Genomic DNA, 17,075 nt, shown 5'->3' with positions numbered 1-17,075 from the left:
GTACCACAACAACAACACTGTATACCACGAATTTCTGTTCTTCGGATTTGTTTTAAACCACTTATTTTTAGAGACCTACTACTAGTTGTGTTCGTTTTCTTTTGGGCTTTTCTTGATAATATGCAAGTCTTTTAAAATGACAACAGTTACAGTTCTTCGTTCTTTTGCTACATGGACTAGAAACGCATTTATTAAACATCCTGTGATAGCGAATAGTATCACATACTGTGCTATTTTCGCCTCAGCAGAAGTTACTCAGCAGCTAGTTTGGGCGGATCGAAGCTGCTCCAACTCCTCATCCACCAGTACCCTAGGCCTAGACATAGACTGGAGAAAAGTTAGGAATATTGCAACACTTGGTTTAGTGTTCAATGGTCCAGCTGCATTTACGTGGTACAGGTTATTGGATAGATGGTTCCCTGGAACTTTACGAAAAACTGTGTTTAAGAAAACGATTGTTGATCAAGTAATTGGTTGTCCACCATTCGTCAGTGCATTTTACGTTGGTAAGGAAAGTCATTCACAGGCCCTAGCCCTAGGGCCTGCTACTACTTGTAGGACCTGAGCCTAATAATATTAATAATAATTCGAGCGAGCCAAATGGCTGAGCGGTTAAGGCACGGGCACCGTGATCATAAATAAATAAAAATAATTCTGGATTTATATAGCCAACAATATTTCGGATAATGCAGCTGTCAATTGTCACCAGGATACATCTCCCTGCTTAACAAAATTATTTAAGTGTGACCAAATTATCTAAGCATCATTCCTAGTAGTAGCCAAATGGTTATGAATTTTGAATATCACAGTGACCCACAACTTTTAGTAAATTTGGTAACCCAACAATGTAGGGTAAGTCGATGTTGGTAATTTGTTTTTTCTTTCATAGGTTTTATGTCCCCCCCCCCCCCAAAAAAAAAAAAATTGAAAAGGCGAGAATAAGTTCATGGGAATCACAAGTCATGTAAAATGCATTCGGGGCCATCTTGCATATTCCAGGATTTCTTCTTGACTAAAAAACATCTCCACTTCATAATTCAGATGAAGGGACTTAGTTTATAATAACATAAGCATAACTTCCTTCCTGCAATACTGGATAGGAGTTGAGTCATTTGGTGAATGAAATTGAATTATTAAAAATAATATCATCTTCAAATTTGTGGCTCTAATACATATTTTGGCAGGGAGATAAATGTGCCTGAGACAGGAGTTGCAGAGGAAAATGGTGCATTGGGATAGGCCTTGTGGTGAAGGAAGTTAATGTTGGAGAACTGGCAAGTCGAGAGAAACTTGACAATTTTGGGGACATTTTGAAGGTGTTTTGATGTTTTAAAGTATTTAAAAAAAATATTGGCTTGTCTGACATCAGGCTTAAGCCCCTTCTTCTCATGCTGGGCACTGACAGTGCCGCACGACTCGTCCGACGAATCCAAATTCACTTCCTGTGAGTGCAAGACGACACAACGTCATCTCGTTCGTTCATTCGTATGAATCGCAGGAGCTATACAGTTGGTTTTTAATGAACCTGTAGCTTCCTTCTAGTGAACAATTGCATATAATCAATTCTAGTTGCTGTTTTTTGACTGGAACAGTGGTAGCAGGGTCAACAACGAACAGGTTAACAACGTAACCCTCCAATATTATACTCCTGGGTGAAGAGAGGCAAACATTTTAATGTGCCTTGCCCAAGGATGCAATCAATGCGACAAGTGTTGATCTCGAACTGCCGATCTAACGATCAGAAGTCCAAAACACCCACATCTGCTGATTGTCGATGGCAGTCTGAACGATAGTCATAAAAATGGGTCCGTCGTGCACGCATCATGGCATTGCGATCTCAATAGTAGAGTGCAGTGAGCGTTCACTTTACCGTAGACGGCCCCTCACCGTAGACGGTCCCTGTCCGCTTCACCATAGACGGCCCCTTTGTTTGGAACCTTGTTGGACCAGCAAATTCCTGGAGACATTTATCTGCTTGCTCTTGAATGTGAACAAAATGTAAAATTTTTTTTTTTTTTATTTTACTCAAAAGGTTTAAGCATTTTAGAAGGAAAAGAAGATAAATTTGCAAGTTTAAAGGAGAAATTTTGGTCTGCCTACTTAGCCGGGTTCTGTTTTTGGCCTCCAGCACAGGTAAGATACAGGTGCTATTTATTAGTATAAATTTGTTATATAAATTTATTTATTTTAAATGAATTAGGCCACTGTCACATCAATCTGTGTCATGGCATGTATTAACCAACATTAAATTACCTAAACTGTATAAATCAGGCATGTTTTAACTGTTTTGTTTCCTTGAAATTCATTTACAGCATATGTACTGTACAATCTTGAAAAAAAGCCAATGCTATCTTGAATTTTGAAAAAAAAGCCCTTCCAAGATTGGCTTATTTTCAAGGCAACTTTTGTAAACTAAAGAAAAGGGCTTCAATTGAAGATGGGCTTCCTCTCGAGATTAAGCCTTTTGGGCTTCTATTCAACGCTTTACGGTATAATAGGTTGTTGTTATTGTATGTTTTATCCTTTGAATTAAAGTTGTTAAATGAGACAGCAGAAATGCATATATGAAGCAATGGTTTCTCTAGCAAGTGTAAACATATTTTTTTTGGTTTTTTTTCAGACTATAAATTTCTTTTTTGTCCCATCTCATTTCCGAGTTCTTTATGTAGCGTCAGCAGGGTTTGTGTGGGCCAATATACTGTGTTTTATCAACAAAATGGTGAGTATACTTCACCCCCAACCCCACTACAGGTGGGTGGACATGTATTGGTGTTAAGCAATAACTAAGAACCAAATGTTATTTGTTCAATAAATCTGGTAATGTCAATTTTTCTTTGTGTCTTCATGTATGTTATTTAATGAATATCTAATATGTATGCTTTCGGTTATAAATCCAAAATTTACTAAACCAGCTTGGCCTCATAGGTCAGTTATTATCATTATTATTATTATTATTATTATTATTATGATTATGTTACTAAAACCTACCTTAAGGGGACTTAGATGATAGATAAATTAGAGAACAATTAAAAAAAACAACGTTAAGGGGTATAACATGACGTTAAGGGGAAAATAACACAAAAGATATTCCCCTTAAGTCCAAGTTAGCGTGAGTTTTTATTATTATTATTATTATTATTATTATTATTATTATTATTATTATTATTATTATTATTATTATTATTGTTATTATTATTAATATTATTATTATTGTTATTGTTATTATTATTATTATTATTATTATTATTATTATTATTATTAAATGTACATTTTTCTAACAAACAAATACTATGATCCTTAATGTTTAACTTGTAGTTTGTGGGTTTATGATTATAATTTGCAGTCAACTCAAAAACCTCAAACTGTCACTGAAATAAATCCAGCACAAGAGCAACCAATCGGAAACACTCCTCTCAAGACAAACAAAAGCATAGTGGCTCCGGCAACATCAGGATAAAGTTCAGTGTGAACGCAGAATGCACAACATAAGTACAGACCATGAGCCTGTAGTTAACAAAGCTGTTTTAAATTGTGGGTGAATGCTTTAATACTTTTGTAACTTTTGTAATATGGAAACTGGCTACTAACATAGGATTTAGTGTGTATTAAATTCAAAATGTCTACTGGAACATGATTGCTTTATAAGTCAATCATCTTAGCCACTGTCGGAGCATAGGCCTAGGCCTTCCTTCTTGGACTGGCCTAGGTTCTGGATTCATTCATGTTGGCCAGCACCATACAGTAGATCAGTGTTGGTATAGGCTTGTTGCGTCTGTTTGTTTTTTTGTTGATCCAGGTAAAACAAAACATATAAGATAAAATCCAAGCAATTCCTTAAAGCACATAAATGCAAGGACATTGAAATATAAATGTAAATATATAAATTTTATGAATTACATTTAATGCATAAATTAATACAGAATGCAAAATTGTTACAGATTTTACCTACTTATTAAAATTGTTTATTATTGTTGTTATTAAATATTCATACTTATTGTTAATAATCATTATTCTTATGAATATTATTGTCACTATTATAATTGTTTTCATAGATTTATTAGACCAATACCGATTTAAAATACATAATTACCATTTCATAAGCCAATTTTGAACTAAGCGAATTTATTTGTGCAATGCGAAAGCATTTTACCGTACACATGCACAATTTTAATAGCTTTGGGTTAATGTTGGAGTTTGAACAATTTCCAGTTTTTGCGAAGCAAAATAAGGCGCAGCCATTCTGATCTCACGCCCATGAGCGCAGAACCAAATTGGTGAATTTATACCAACACGTTAGCTATGTTTGTGAAAATGTGCTTATCTCAAACCTATTGGCTCACATGTAGAAAATAACATAGCGCTCACACAGTTTTGTTGGTGGCAAAACCTTTTGTGATGCGAAAATAAGTTTGCTGATTGGAAAACCACTTTTATGGGTACAGAATTTTTGAGAGAGCACTTGGTGTAAGCATCACACACAAAATACAGTTGGAGATCTTTTGTGAAATTTTATAAGAGGGGTGGTCAGATCTTGCTTGAATTTCAGGAATTATATTTCGGAATGCCTTTGCTAGAGATTAAAAATAATCTTATTTGTTTCGCTTGGTTACTTTTCCATAATCTTCTGCTTACCAGGACTACAGTACTCTATACCATATATTGAAAAGAGTGCTGAGTAATTGTTCAGTGTTTGTCTGATGGTTCATAGATAACCTATTGTGCTATTGTGTGATCCCTGGAAAATTCAGACAAAGTTAAGCCCTATCCAGATTATCAAATTTCACTTGACAGGAAAATGGCACATGCCTCAATAAAGACATGATGACATCATATCATGACCATGTGTAGGCAAATAATGACCGTATCTAGGTACATCATGACAAAATATATGCATACAACAGTTTTTTGTGGTTGTGATGACATATCATGACCATATATATGCACATCATTACCATATATAGGCACATCATGACTATATATGGGCATACAACAGTTTTGTTGTCAAAGAAAATTTGATAATTTGGACCAAGCTATTGAAAAGAAATCTAATGTCTATAATAATATAACGTTTTTTATATATTTTCTTAATAATTCCCATTTTATGTCTGTTTTACTAATATATAAAGCAAGCTTAAGTATTTATCTAGTTTGTCTTGTAGAATTACAACAGATAGTTAAAATAAAATACAATTAATACTGCAATAATAATAATAATAACCATTAAAAATATTCTTTTAATATTTATTTGGTAGGTTTTTAAACCAGTTCAGCTCTGCCTAAAATTCATTCCAAATCCATTCACCTTGTCTTAGGCATAGTACCAATTTATTTTGGGTTACGTTCTGACCTGAGAGATACGGCAGGCGTATCTAACGCCGAATTTACGTTAATCCGTGGCGTAACTAACGTGATGTTCAGACTAGGCGGTTAACAAACGCTAGCGTATATGTTTGCTGTTTGCTACGCCATGCACAAGTTCACACCACTTGATTAATATGATATGAGACTCGCTGTGTCTGAACATAGCGTTGGTGTTTAATCGTAGATGATAATGTATACTCCATAGGTGTTTGATTCAATGACTGGATCATAATAAAACACAGAGGTCGTGGCAATAAGGGTATTATGCTTTATAACACATGCCTAAATTAGATACCTGTCATTTGATTGGTGGATTTCGTATCGCTTGACATTGGTTATTTACCCCATTTAGTCACTTTTGTCTTCATTTTACCCCATTTAGTTCCACTGTGCATTTTCTTTCCACCCGTTTTTTTTTACCAATTGCACGGTGCCTAGGATACGACGTTACAACCAATTTAATACAAGCTTTTAATTGGTTGAATATTGTACTGGACTGTTCTATTTAGAAAAAGGGTAGATTTTTTTGTAAAATATGAAGTGACAAGAATCTCCGGAGGGCCAGAGTAAATATTTTAATTACTTTTAACTTATTTTTTATCATTCCAGTGCACTTCCAAAGACCCTTGTGCACTGCTTAGTTTTAATATTAGGCCTACTATTTATAGATGATTTAAAAAAACAAGGTGTTTTATAGCCAATGATTATAGTGGACAGCACACATAGTTCAGTTGAGTCTTAGAACAAAAACTTAGGTGTTTAATTGTTTATTCTGGTGAGAATTATTTATTTATTTGTAATTTTTGTTACTGTTCTGTAAGCCAACATACCTCAATTTGATCCTCAATTTGACCTCAAAACACTTTCCATTTTTCTCAAATTTTTTATAATTTTGAAAAATTTGGGAAAAGGACGGGCCGGCTCAGCCCACCATGAATCCGCCATTCTATTATGTCTACATTTATTGTATGCATTAACCTTAAAGTAAAAATATTTCTTTTTATAGGATTAGTTAACTTTTGGTATGTCCCTGTCTCATATTTTTTTTCTGGTTGTTTTAATAAAATTGTAATTGAATGAATATATTGAGACAAAATGAAATAACTGAAATAAGTAGTTAAAGTAAGTACTTAGAAATTTGATTAACGTAAGAAACATGAACACAGTACTACTGAAGCTGTTAGGTGGATGAAACTGGTTAGTAGGATCTATCCGTACTATCACAAATATATGGGCATCATGATGATGTCATATCACGTCCAAATGGGTAAATATGACATGTACATGTGAAAGCGTGGTTTCATTAAAATCGTTACACTATCGCTACAGTACGTGTTTACAGCTATCGCTGTCCTGCTGTCTTCGATAGCATGTAGCCATTGTATGGAAACCAGGCTAAACCTGATAGTGTGGCCACAACTTTAAGCTTGGAAAACTTTAGGCTTAAAGTGGTTTTACAGTGACCCCACTTGCATACTTTTGAAGATGTAAATGCAATTATGCTGCTGTCTAAACTTCCATCTCATTCATTCCCATGAAAAATTTGAACTGTGGCTTTTATTCTTTTGGCTTTAACTAAAATTGGCCTACATTTGCATTAATTTGTTACTAGTATACTTTAAACTTGTATAGAGAGGAGATACTATATCTAATCAAAGAGGAAGAGTATTTGTAAATGGGATTGAATGGGATAGATTGGAGTTGATATGATTGTGATCTTTGTAATAAGTAACTGAATGGCTGCATTCTGTTTGCTAACGTTACAGGGCTGATTGTTTAGGGTTTAACTACATAGACTTACAAATATGATATTCAAAATTGCAGGCCAAAAGCTTTTAACCATAATGTTGAAGTGGTCCACGAACTCCTATTTGACACTTTTTTTTTTGGGTACAATAGAATTTTGGAATATGGACATTTGGTGACAAATTAAAAATGTCCTCTAATTTTATAGCGATTATTTATTTCTCAAAAGGCTGTGTATCCATAGAATATAGCTCGGTTCACACTATCAAATTCTATGTGACAAATAAATGTGATGATGCCTATATATGGGCATGATGATCATCATATTATACCTAAATATGGACATATCACATCCAAATATGGGCATATCATATTTATTTGTTGCATAAAATTTGATAGATCATTCCTGATGATGACATAATTAATGTTGAAATATTAAATCCTGACACGATGGCGTGCATTTCGATACTTGGAGTATGTATTATACTATCAAATTTGATAGTATGCACATTTCTTTAAATGGAATTTTTGTCTAATTTTAGACATTACCTTCAAGAATAGTCAGGATTCTGATATGATTTAAGCTTCTGTGAATGTACTGTATAAATTCTGGTGCGCACTGACAATAGTGTGAACATGGGACATATGTTCACTCTTTCATCCGTCCTGTTTTGCATAAATTTTAATTGATTTTTAAGGATTTGCCAAAATCAAGGCTATAAAAGATGTCATTCAACAGAAAGTCTCTAATCTAAGTAGTTTATTATTAGTCCTCTTGAACGAAACAAGGATCAAATGACTGGAGAAAACCCAGTGTGAACAGTATGTGCTGTGCTGACCCTCCCCCTCCATTCCAATACTCTATACACCACTTGAGAAAACCAAACAACATTCAAGAATATTGATGACGATTTTCATTTTTGAATGTCATAGATTTTACTAGTCATGCTCAAAAAATCTTTTTAGAACAAAATGTACCATAAAATGTTAATGATCAAAAGCAGCAAATGTATTATAGTGTTAGATGTTAGTGTTAATTTGATTACATCATCCATATCAGCTGAACTTTTATGAATATGTATGATTTTATGCAGCTTCTTAAGGCCACAGGACAAAACAATTACAAGAAAAATGTGACATTTGTTCTAGGTAACATTAATTTATCAATTGTGATTTTCGTTAAATTATATTTATCATAAATATCAAATACTGTAGTAATCAACATAGCTTTAGTTTAATAGCGACATATAAATGTATTGTATTAAAAGTGATTAATATAAAATGTGTATTTTTTTATTAATCTGTATTAGGATTTTTATCTTTTGTCTTCATTGGACAAAGATCTGTATTATGTTAATCCATAAGAATTGTTAGAATTATACATTTATGGTGATAAGGGGTAAAAATTGGTTGTGATGCCTGAGCCCTGTAACATTTAAAAATTGTGGACAATCAGTCAGGATATTTGTTTCTAAAATATACAGGTTCATATCCAATGGTTACTTGCTTCGTGAATTTTGGCCAGTATAACCTCTTGTCTAAAAACCCCGTTTAAGTTATAAAATTATTTAATTAAAATTGCACAAATTGCCTTTTTTCAACAACTGATACAAGTGTTTTAGGCTCCTCCTTGGAGAAAAACTAAACCGACCATTGATTTGAGATGGCTCGGCCTGGGTATCACAAACCATTTTTTTGGCTAAATTATAGTTTAGAAATGATTGGTACTGTATATTAAAACACAGCTTTAGTGCACCCACAGCTTTTTTTAAAAATATCTTTATCACTATTTGGTGAACAGCCTTATTATGGCCTGTCTTTAAAATGATAATATTAATGATAACACTGAAGATGATGATGGTATAAATATATTTATATAACATCAGGGACAAAAGAGTTATATTAAATTATATTTGTTACAAGACATGTTGAGTGCGCTCTTTGATTTGATGTCAGGCCGTGATGTTGGCCTAGCCCAACTACATGAAAACAGGGAGCGACGTCCGACCATGTCCACTCGCAGTGGTGGTGGTTGGGGTGGGGACGCCTGTCCGTATGTCAGACAGGCCTGGATCCCTGTAGTCATGACAAAGTTGTCCGGCCAATCCCTAATATATTGTGGTCTAAAAGCCCATTTTTGGCCATAGTAAGAAAGACTCCCCTTGAACCCTACCAAGGGACCTTTATTCCGAGACCCAGACCAAAGCTTTATTCGGCGCCTTGCTTCAGACGCCTGGACACGTCGTACCCCCTGTCAGCAAACTTCTGGAGACGCCCCTGCTATCACGGATATTGCAACCTCCTTTGGACAAATCATGGCGACAACCCTGCGTACCATGCTAGTACTTGTAGGCAGTATAATAGACAACAGTGATCAATTTAACAAATTTGAGTAAAAAGCTTTTAATATAAATCAAAATTCTGTAATTAAAATTATACCAAATTTGCCAAGAGAAAACATAAAATATAAGTCAATTATTCAATCACAGTCATTGTATCCCACATTTACTTATGCAATGAACATAAACCACAACGGCTGTATTTTTCTGGTACATTTTTTACTTAACACTTTTTTGGCTTGTTGATTAAGTAGACTCTGTCGAGAATGAGAAAACAAGAGTAAATGAATTTGGAAGGTTTTTTCCCGTATGACCACAAAAACAAATATAGCCAATTTGCCAGTGAGGAAAAAAATGTTATTAATTTACATATCTCATAAAATAAATGAAGCTAAATCCAAAATCACAATTTGTGTTCTGATGATATCAACTTGGAATAGGCCATGTTAGATCCAATTGTGGCATATCATCGTACAGTATGTGATTTATTTTGCATTTTTTTATGGTTTAACACGGAATTACCAGTTGAATACCGCCATTGTTTATGTTTATGAATGAACAGTTGTATGAGAATGAATTCAGCAATCAAATACATTATTCATATGTATCTGGCACCAGTTCACCAGGTGTTGTGAATGTAACATCGTTTGCAAAGACTATTAATATGAATATTTTACATTATTTAGAATTATTTTAATATTTTTAGAGTAATTTACAGTATATAATACAGATATACAGTTGAACTTGCCTAGGTCGAATGCAAAATGCCATTGCAATATTGTTCCACTTTATAGATGTAAAATAATACCGACGACTTAGATAAAATTCTACATAAAATAAGAACGACTTAGACAAGTTTAACTCTATAATAATTTCTACAGAGTAAAATTGAAAATTTCCACGTAAACATCACTTTGCTCAGCTGAAGACATACAGGTACTAATTTACTGTATTAAATACAAAAATATGATGCAATGTTGGAATTGTTTTTTACAGTAAACTTGTGTTTTTAGCAAGCGGATTCCTACTTTAATTATTGCAATTACATGTGTAAAAAAGTACAAATTATTAATTGGAAAACAATTTTAATTTTCTTTAAAAACAATCATCTATTTTGCAAATTAATGTGTTGCAAAATAGTTCATCATATGACCATAATTATAAAGAAGCTATAACATGCGAATCTCACCACAAACTATTTTGAAACCTCTAATAGAAGCCCAATGGGCTTAATCTAGAGAAGAAGCCCATCTTGAATTGAAGCCCCCTCTATAGTTTGCAAAAGTAGCCTTGAAAAGAACCCATCTCAAAGACACATTCATTCTTTTCAAGAACAGTACATACACCGTACATGAATTTCATAAATAAATAAAATTAATTTAAATAAATTAAAACGTTTACGCGGTAGTTTAAGTGATTCAATGCTGGTTCATACACATACACATGAATCAGACTGATATTACAGTGGCCTTATTTATTGTTTTATAGCTGTCATTCCTAAAATTTACAGCATTCATTTTCAAAAGAAGGCCCCCCTCCCCCTCCTCTTTACAGTACTTTGCACAATTGGCTTAAAGCCCATCTCGTAAAGAAGCCCATCCAAAGTTCGCAAGACAAAAGAAGCAGTCTGGGCTTCTATTCAAGGTTTCTTCCTAAAGTCTACGTGTACCTGTAGGTATTAAAATAATTGCACCGTGAACAATTTTAATCATTTGTAAATTAATTATCTGGAATGCACATTATTGAGAAGCACTTTGGTCAAGTTTACATGTGTCATGAAGTATGTAACTCATTTAAAAAAAGATAATATAACCTGAAAAACTTATACTACAAATGGTTTCCACTGATTAAGAATAATTTCTGTTGAAAAATACAATTGTAAATTATTTAAAAACACATAACTCAAATTATAAACCTATTATCTACACTGCCTTGATTCTACTTTGGAAGTAGAGAAAAGATACACAACAGCAACGGTAATCTACAAAATGTATACGTTTAGTTGTTCTTCGAATATCTTGGTTGGAAACAGAATGTGGTATAGTGTAGGTGGTTACAGCCTTATACTGTATATACATTTTTACAAGGCTGTAACCACACTCCAAAATATAATGTGACAAACACATGTGATTTGCCCATATATGGGTATAATTATGACATAATCATGGTCATATATAAATGTAAAATGACATCATCATCTGAAGAGAAAACATATTTTTTCGGTTATGTTTTCAGTGTTTGTTCATAATTTGATTGAAGTCTTACATCACTATCCTTTTTATTTATATTTTCTACAAAATAAACAGAAAATTAGTCCTGGCTATTAAAAACTCTGCGAATGTAAATAAAAGCTCATGATTGGCCAGATAAATACTTTAAGCAGACTTCAGTTCTTAAATTCAAATCCACACAAGGCTTACACTTGGTTATCTTACTTTTCATTCAATGCATTTACTAACCAATCATCACTAAACATTTCATCTGAATCGTCACTTATATCGTCTTCATCTCCACCCTGCAACAAACTTGCATAGTGTAATGTTTTCTTCTTTTGCGGGACCAGCTTAGCGGTTGCTATGACAATAGTTGCCCAGATAAATGCCAACACAGCTGACCCTTGAAACAAAATCACAAGTCCTACTTTATCATACAGGTACCCACCAATCATGCAACCACAGCCGTAACCAAATCCCCAGTATAGTGACATGAATATGTGCTCAACAGAACGTTCCTCTCCAGGTGGCGCTATTTGCTCGGCTAAGGATGACACAGCACCCATCAATGCTCCGTAGCTGAAAGCATGCGAAAGTTCAATTGGCAGAACAGCCCACGGGTGCTGAAGAAACGAGTACAGCAAACAACGAACAGATAAGAAAAACATTGCAAGTGCAACTGTTCCAATGTTTGAGATCTTCTTGGCAAGGAATATGCCGAGATACAACAATGGTATTTCGCATATTGTACTAATAAATACGACAGAACCAAACAGCAACTCACTGCCCCCAAGGTCCTGCAGCAACCAGAACAGAAAGTTTGTGATGTTTGCTTGGAAGGCACCAGCGAAAATCATAGTGATTACGAACATTGCATTAGATCGACTCGACAAAATTGCTTTCAGGCCCTTTACATACTTACTGCGGTTTCTTACTTTAGAATCTGTGTAAATCGGATAGCAAAAAGCCAAGAGAAATGCCAATCCAAAGAAAATCGCAAATGAATAAAAATAAATCATAAGACGACTTGTATCTGGAAATATAATACAACTTGCATTGTCAACTATGATTGAAGTGATGAATGCGAAAAATCCATAACCGAATAATCCGTAACTTCGATGAGAACCGTACTTCTCCACTTCATCTACGGAATCCAATGTCTCATAAAGAGCGTCCTCGCATATTTCTTGCCCCGGTGAAGCAAATAATTCACCAATGAGAATAACACTTAGTGCAAATATAAATGTGCGATACTCTAGGTCCATGAACTGGTCTTTCAAAGTGAACATTTGGTTCTGAAGTCCCTTTAGAGACCATCTGGTGGTGCCAGAGTTGATGGAGGTGTCAGCATCATCACTGGCACTGTCTTCCCTCTTCTGTCTGTCACCAAAATCTGGCGGTAAAGTATGCGCCAAAACAGCGCTATAAAGATCAGCATCATGTGATTTAAGCCAGTCAAGGAATTTTTCCATACTGACCTCTTTTCCTTTCGCATTCTGTTTTTTCTTGTATCTATCATAACTCTTTTGCAGAGCATTAGCAAAGACAGAATGTTCACTAGTGGCTGTTGCTTCATTTGAAAAACTTCCAAATGTTGGAGACGTTAATCTAACATTTGGTTCAGTGACCTTTTCAGGTGATGGTGTTGACTGTACTAAACTCGGATTAGTTGACGTATGCGTAATATTTGTATGGCCGTTACCTCCGCCCTTGTGTACACCATCAGTATGATTATCATTTGGGCAATAGACCAATGACAGAGCTTTATCTACAGGCGGTATTAATGTCAAACCAAGGTTTCCTGCTATGGCCATAAACAGTGATATCATAAGAATTATACGTCTCTTTTTGTAACGTCTGGCGCATCTAGCCCATGCCGGCCCTGTCCAGAATCCGACTAGGGCTTTCCCACCAAACAGCATTCCTGTCTGCGTTGCAGATAGTCCAAGCTGTCGGAAATACAGTGTTAGATACGGCAGGAGACATCCTTTTCCCGAATAGTATATCGTGAAGAAGAATGTAGTGAACAGAATGACTTTCTTCAGGTTAACCTGTTCTCCTCGTACCATTTTGATTCTTCAAGTTGCTACCTTTAAACAGAAAGAAAAACAATTATATAGTAAATTTGTCTGTATAATCATTTCCAAATCTTAAAAAAAAATTATTAGAGAACAATATTATATCATGTGAATGTAAGATATTGTACAGTATGATAACATTCAAAATACTTGTATTTAAGGCCAATATTTTTAGTGAGGGTATTTACTATTGCTCTTTAGTACAGTATCCTATGGTGAACAGACTGGAAAATATTTAGAATTGTTTAAAAAAGGAAGTAAAAATAATCTTTGTATGAATTTTGTTATTCATGTTTCCAGTTCTTCTTTTGCTCTGCAATTGCAAGTCCAAAATTTGATGAGGGTGGGGATGTGGAACCAGCAATTCATTTTATTTGGCCTAATTTGCTTCACTGTAATAGTTGAATTTATTATAATACTACCGTAATAATTATTATTATGAATAACTGGTTGCATTTTTGATTCGATCATTTACCAGGAAACAGTTAGATTTACCGTATTAGAACATGATAATTGTGTAGATAAGTAGGCTATGTTATTAAATTCCTTACAATATGTTTGTTCTTGTGAGGTTTACTTATGTATTTTGTACTTTAAATGTAAAGCGCATTTGAACATAAATTATGAAAAGAGTGACAATATGTGGTAAATAAATAAATAAATCAATACACTATAGAAGTTGCTATGAAGACGTTTACTGTAGATGCGGTTTTTGTTATAAGCATGTAAACAATGGAAACTGTCTCTTATACACATCTAGATGTGTATAAGAGACAGGTATGATAACATTCAAAATACTTGTATTTAAGGCAAATATTTTTAGTGAGGGTATTTACTATTGCTCTTTAGTACTGTATCCTATGGTGAACAGACTGGAAAATATTTAGAATTGTTTAAAAAAGGACGTAAAAATAATCTTTGTATGAATTTTGTTATTCATGTTTCCAGTTCTTCTTTTGCTCTGCAATTGCAAGTCCAAAATTTGATGAGGGTGGGGATGTGGAACCAGCAACTCATTTTATTTGGCCTAATTTGCTTCACTGTAATAGATAGGCTTATCTTTAATAATATATACCAAGTATACAAAATTAATATTCAGTCATACAGCTGACACGACTACACTAGGAAGCATAGAAAAAAAAGGGGTGGATTTGGGGGGGGCAGTCCGGGCCCCCACAAAAAAAGAAAAGAAAAAGAAATTAAGAAAGAAAAAGAAAAAGTTGATCGCCCAAAACCCCTCAGACGTTATTTTTGGGCGTCTGGAACGCAAAAAGTTCGCAGGGCCATGCCCCCAGACCCCCTAGGGTAGTGTTAGGCCTATCTAAGTCGGCCCCACTGTTGGCCACCCCCTTCCCCCCTTTCAGACATCGCTGGATCTGCCCCTGAAATCACGCCTTCAACCATTAGTTTAGAATTGGCACTAATAATATTTTTATTAAAATATTATATCAATATTACTGTACATTACTATTCAAAGTATATCCTATACCAATACAGTACCGACCTCTTAATTAAGCAAGGTTTATTCAGAATACTATTAAACATAATACAGAAACCAGCTTGATTGTCCATGAACATCAGGAGTTGTGGTAATTTCATAGCAGATGGCGAACCAGCCGTGTTGTGATTGTTAAGTGGGAAGATAAAGCTACTACGGTAATTGTTTTATTATTCACTACAGTACACTCTAGACTAAGTAACTGTAGGAGATGATTTCTTGGTATTAGGTATTCTGTGCCAAAAAAGGTCAACCTGGCATATAGTATATGGACCCAATGACCAGGGAAAAGAACTTCAGCGCTTCCTAACTGAAAAGAAAGACGCTATACAAGTAACAAGTTACAAGTATGTGAAATGATTGATTATTGGTTGATTAATTGATATAATATTCTACAACTCAAGCCAATAATAACATACGTCCTAGACCAAAATTCATGGTATGCCTAATTGTTGCAAAATCATGGAGCAGATACCTGCCAACTTTGTTGGTGTCTGATGCGTGAGACAAAACAAAACGAAATTTGCATATAGTGCGCGCCCACTATGTAATAATCATGAAACAGAGCACCCTCTAAGTTATTTATTTTTTAATTGTAGCTGTGGAACTGTTGTTGGTTTACAGTCGTCACGGTCGGTATAGCTCCATTAAAAGAAATTATACGGCCTGTACTGTATATTCACATTTTAATGACAAATTCACTTCATTTTTATGAATTTGAGAATAAACACCTTTAAATGTTATCTTTTATAAACATTTTTATGATGCAGCGTAAATACGAGAGATAATGCAACGTAGGCGTTAGACGCAAAAGATGGATGCTCATGCATGAGACTTGCGCATTATGCGTGAGAGTTGGCAGGTGTATAATTAATACAAACTCATTCTAATAGTAGGCCTACTACATGTGTAATATCAGGAGTTCAACCTGTAGAGTCTAAGCCTTCTTCCTAGTTGTCCATATGCCAAGGAATAGAGGGCGCCATCATAATGAAAATTATTCTCATCAAATGTAAATGAAACACGAAGCGTACAATATTCATTTTGAGCATTGCTTCTGGATTCTTACTAGCAGGGTGAGAGTTTGTGTCCTGGTGACCACTGCCACGGCCAGCGAGTTTATATATATATATATTGTTACCAAATGATCGATGACACAATAAACCACTAATAAAATTCAAAAATATGACGATACTTTTGAGAACGATCACTTCAGGCAATGCCTGAACAATTTAATAAGGCCTAGCCTCACTAATTATTTTAGTTTTTGTTCATTCAATTACAAACTCGGACGGCTTCGGACGCTAGTTGACAGGACATTCAAAATTAATTGTAGCTGGATGGGTTTTCAAAGCCTTAATATCCATCCTAAGGAAAAATAGCTTTCCGCTACACATTATCAATAAAATAATTTCTTCGAAATATCTTGATTCTGTATGCTCCCCCAATAAACGTTCAAAACCACCTGAGGCCATTGGAGATACCACACCCACCACCACCCTTTATTTCAAAATTCCATATATCGGCCCCTTTTCTAAGATTGCCTCTCATAAAATTTGTTTCCTTTCTAAGCAATTATGTAATGATTTTGAATTTAAGTTGGTTTTTTCTTCATTCAAAATCAAAAATTTGTTTTCAGTGAAGGATCCTGTCCCTGCCGGTCTCCGCTCTCGTGTTGTATATAAATTTGTGTGTGCTGACTGTAATGCCACCTATGTCGGAGAAACTAGCCGACACTTCTCAACACGCGTGCGCGAGCACTTGGCAATGGATAGGAACTCTCACATATTAAAACACCTTAAGAATTCACGCAAATGCATGCAAACTTGTAGTGAGGACT

The 17,075-nt window shown here is 34.6% G+C and overlaps 2 protein-coding genes across 3 annotated transcripts in view; one reads left to right on the top strand and one right to left on the bottom strand.

Annotated features, from left to right (window-relative positions):
* Positions 1-7,467, top strand: LOC117123794 (mpv17-like protein). 2 transcript variants are annotated; one of them, XM_033269811.1, is made up of 4 exons: positions 1-506; positions 2,033-2,133; positions 2,621-2,719; positions 3,344-7,467. In XM_033269811.1, exons 1-4 carry the CDS (start codon positions 137-139, stop codon positions 3,455-3,457), a joined length of 684 nt encoding a protein of 227 aa, XP_033125702.1. In that variant the 5' UTR covers positions 1-136; the 3' UTR covers positions 3,458-7,467. The 2 variants fall into 2 exon arrangements, with proteins under 2 accessions (XP_033125702.1, XP_033125703.1); XM_033269812.1 differs by having other exon boundaries at positions 3,316-3,453.
* A 2,018-nt stretch (positions 7,468-9,485) lies between these two features.
* LOC117123793 (major facilitator superfamily domain-containing protein 6-like protein B) overlaps positions 9,486-17,075 on the bottom strand; it is a 10,253-nt gene continuing 2,663 nt past the window's right edge. Inside the window, exon 2 of the mRNA XM_033269810.1 lies at positions 9,486-13,749. Within this exon, the coding sequence (XP_033125701.1) occupies positions 11,878-13,728 (1,851 nt within the window). The 5' untranslated portion in view covers positions 13,729-13,749 and the 3' untranslated portion in view covers positions 9,486-11,877. The remainder of the gene's footprint in view (positions 13,750-17,075) is intronic.

This window comes from Anneissia japonica, unplaced genomic scaffold, assembly GCF_011630105.1.
Source record: "Anneissia japonica isolate Jap-2015-1 unplaced genomic scaffold, ASM1163010v1 scaffold287629_len218694_cov150, whole genome shotgun sequence".
NCBI classification, from domain to species: Eukaryota; Metazoa; Echinodermata; class Crinoidea; order Comatulida; family Comatulidae; genus Anneissia; species Anneissia japonica.
The sequence above is the reverse complement of the archived record's forward strand: the minus strand, read 5'-3'. Positions and strand labels throughout refer to the sequence as shown.

Bases quoted from the DNA above. Each gene is read 5' to 3' on its own strand.
- LOC117123794 (XM_033269811.1), top strand. From the start codon at position 137: ATGACAACAGTTACAGTTCTTCGTTCTTTTGCTACATGGACTAGAAAC. The intron at 507-2,032 runs GTAAGGAAAGTC...TTTACTCAAAAG, and splicing joins CGTCAGTGCATTTTACGTTG to GTTTAAGCATTTTAGAAGGA. The intron at 2,134-2,620 runs GTAAGATACAGG...GTTTTTTTTCAG, and splicing joins GTTTTTGGCCTCCAGCACAG to ACTATAAATTTCTTTTTTGT.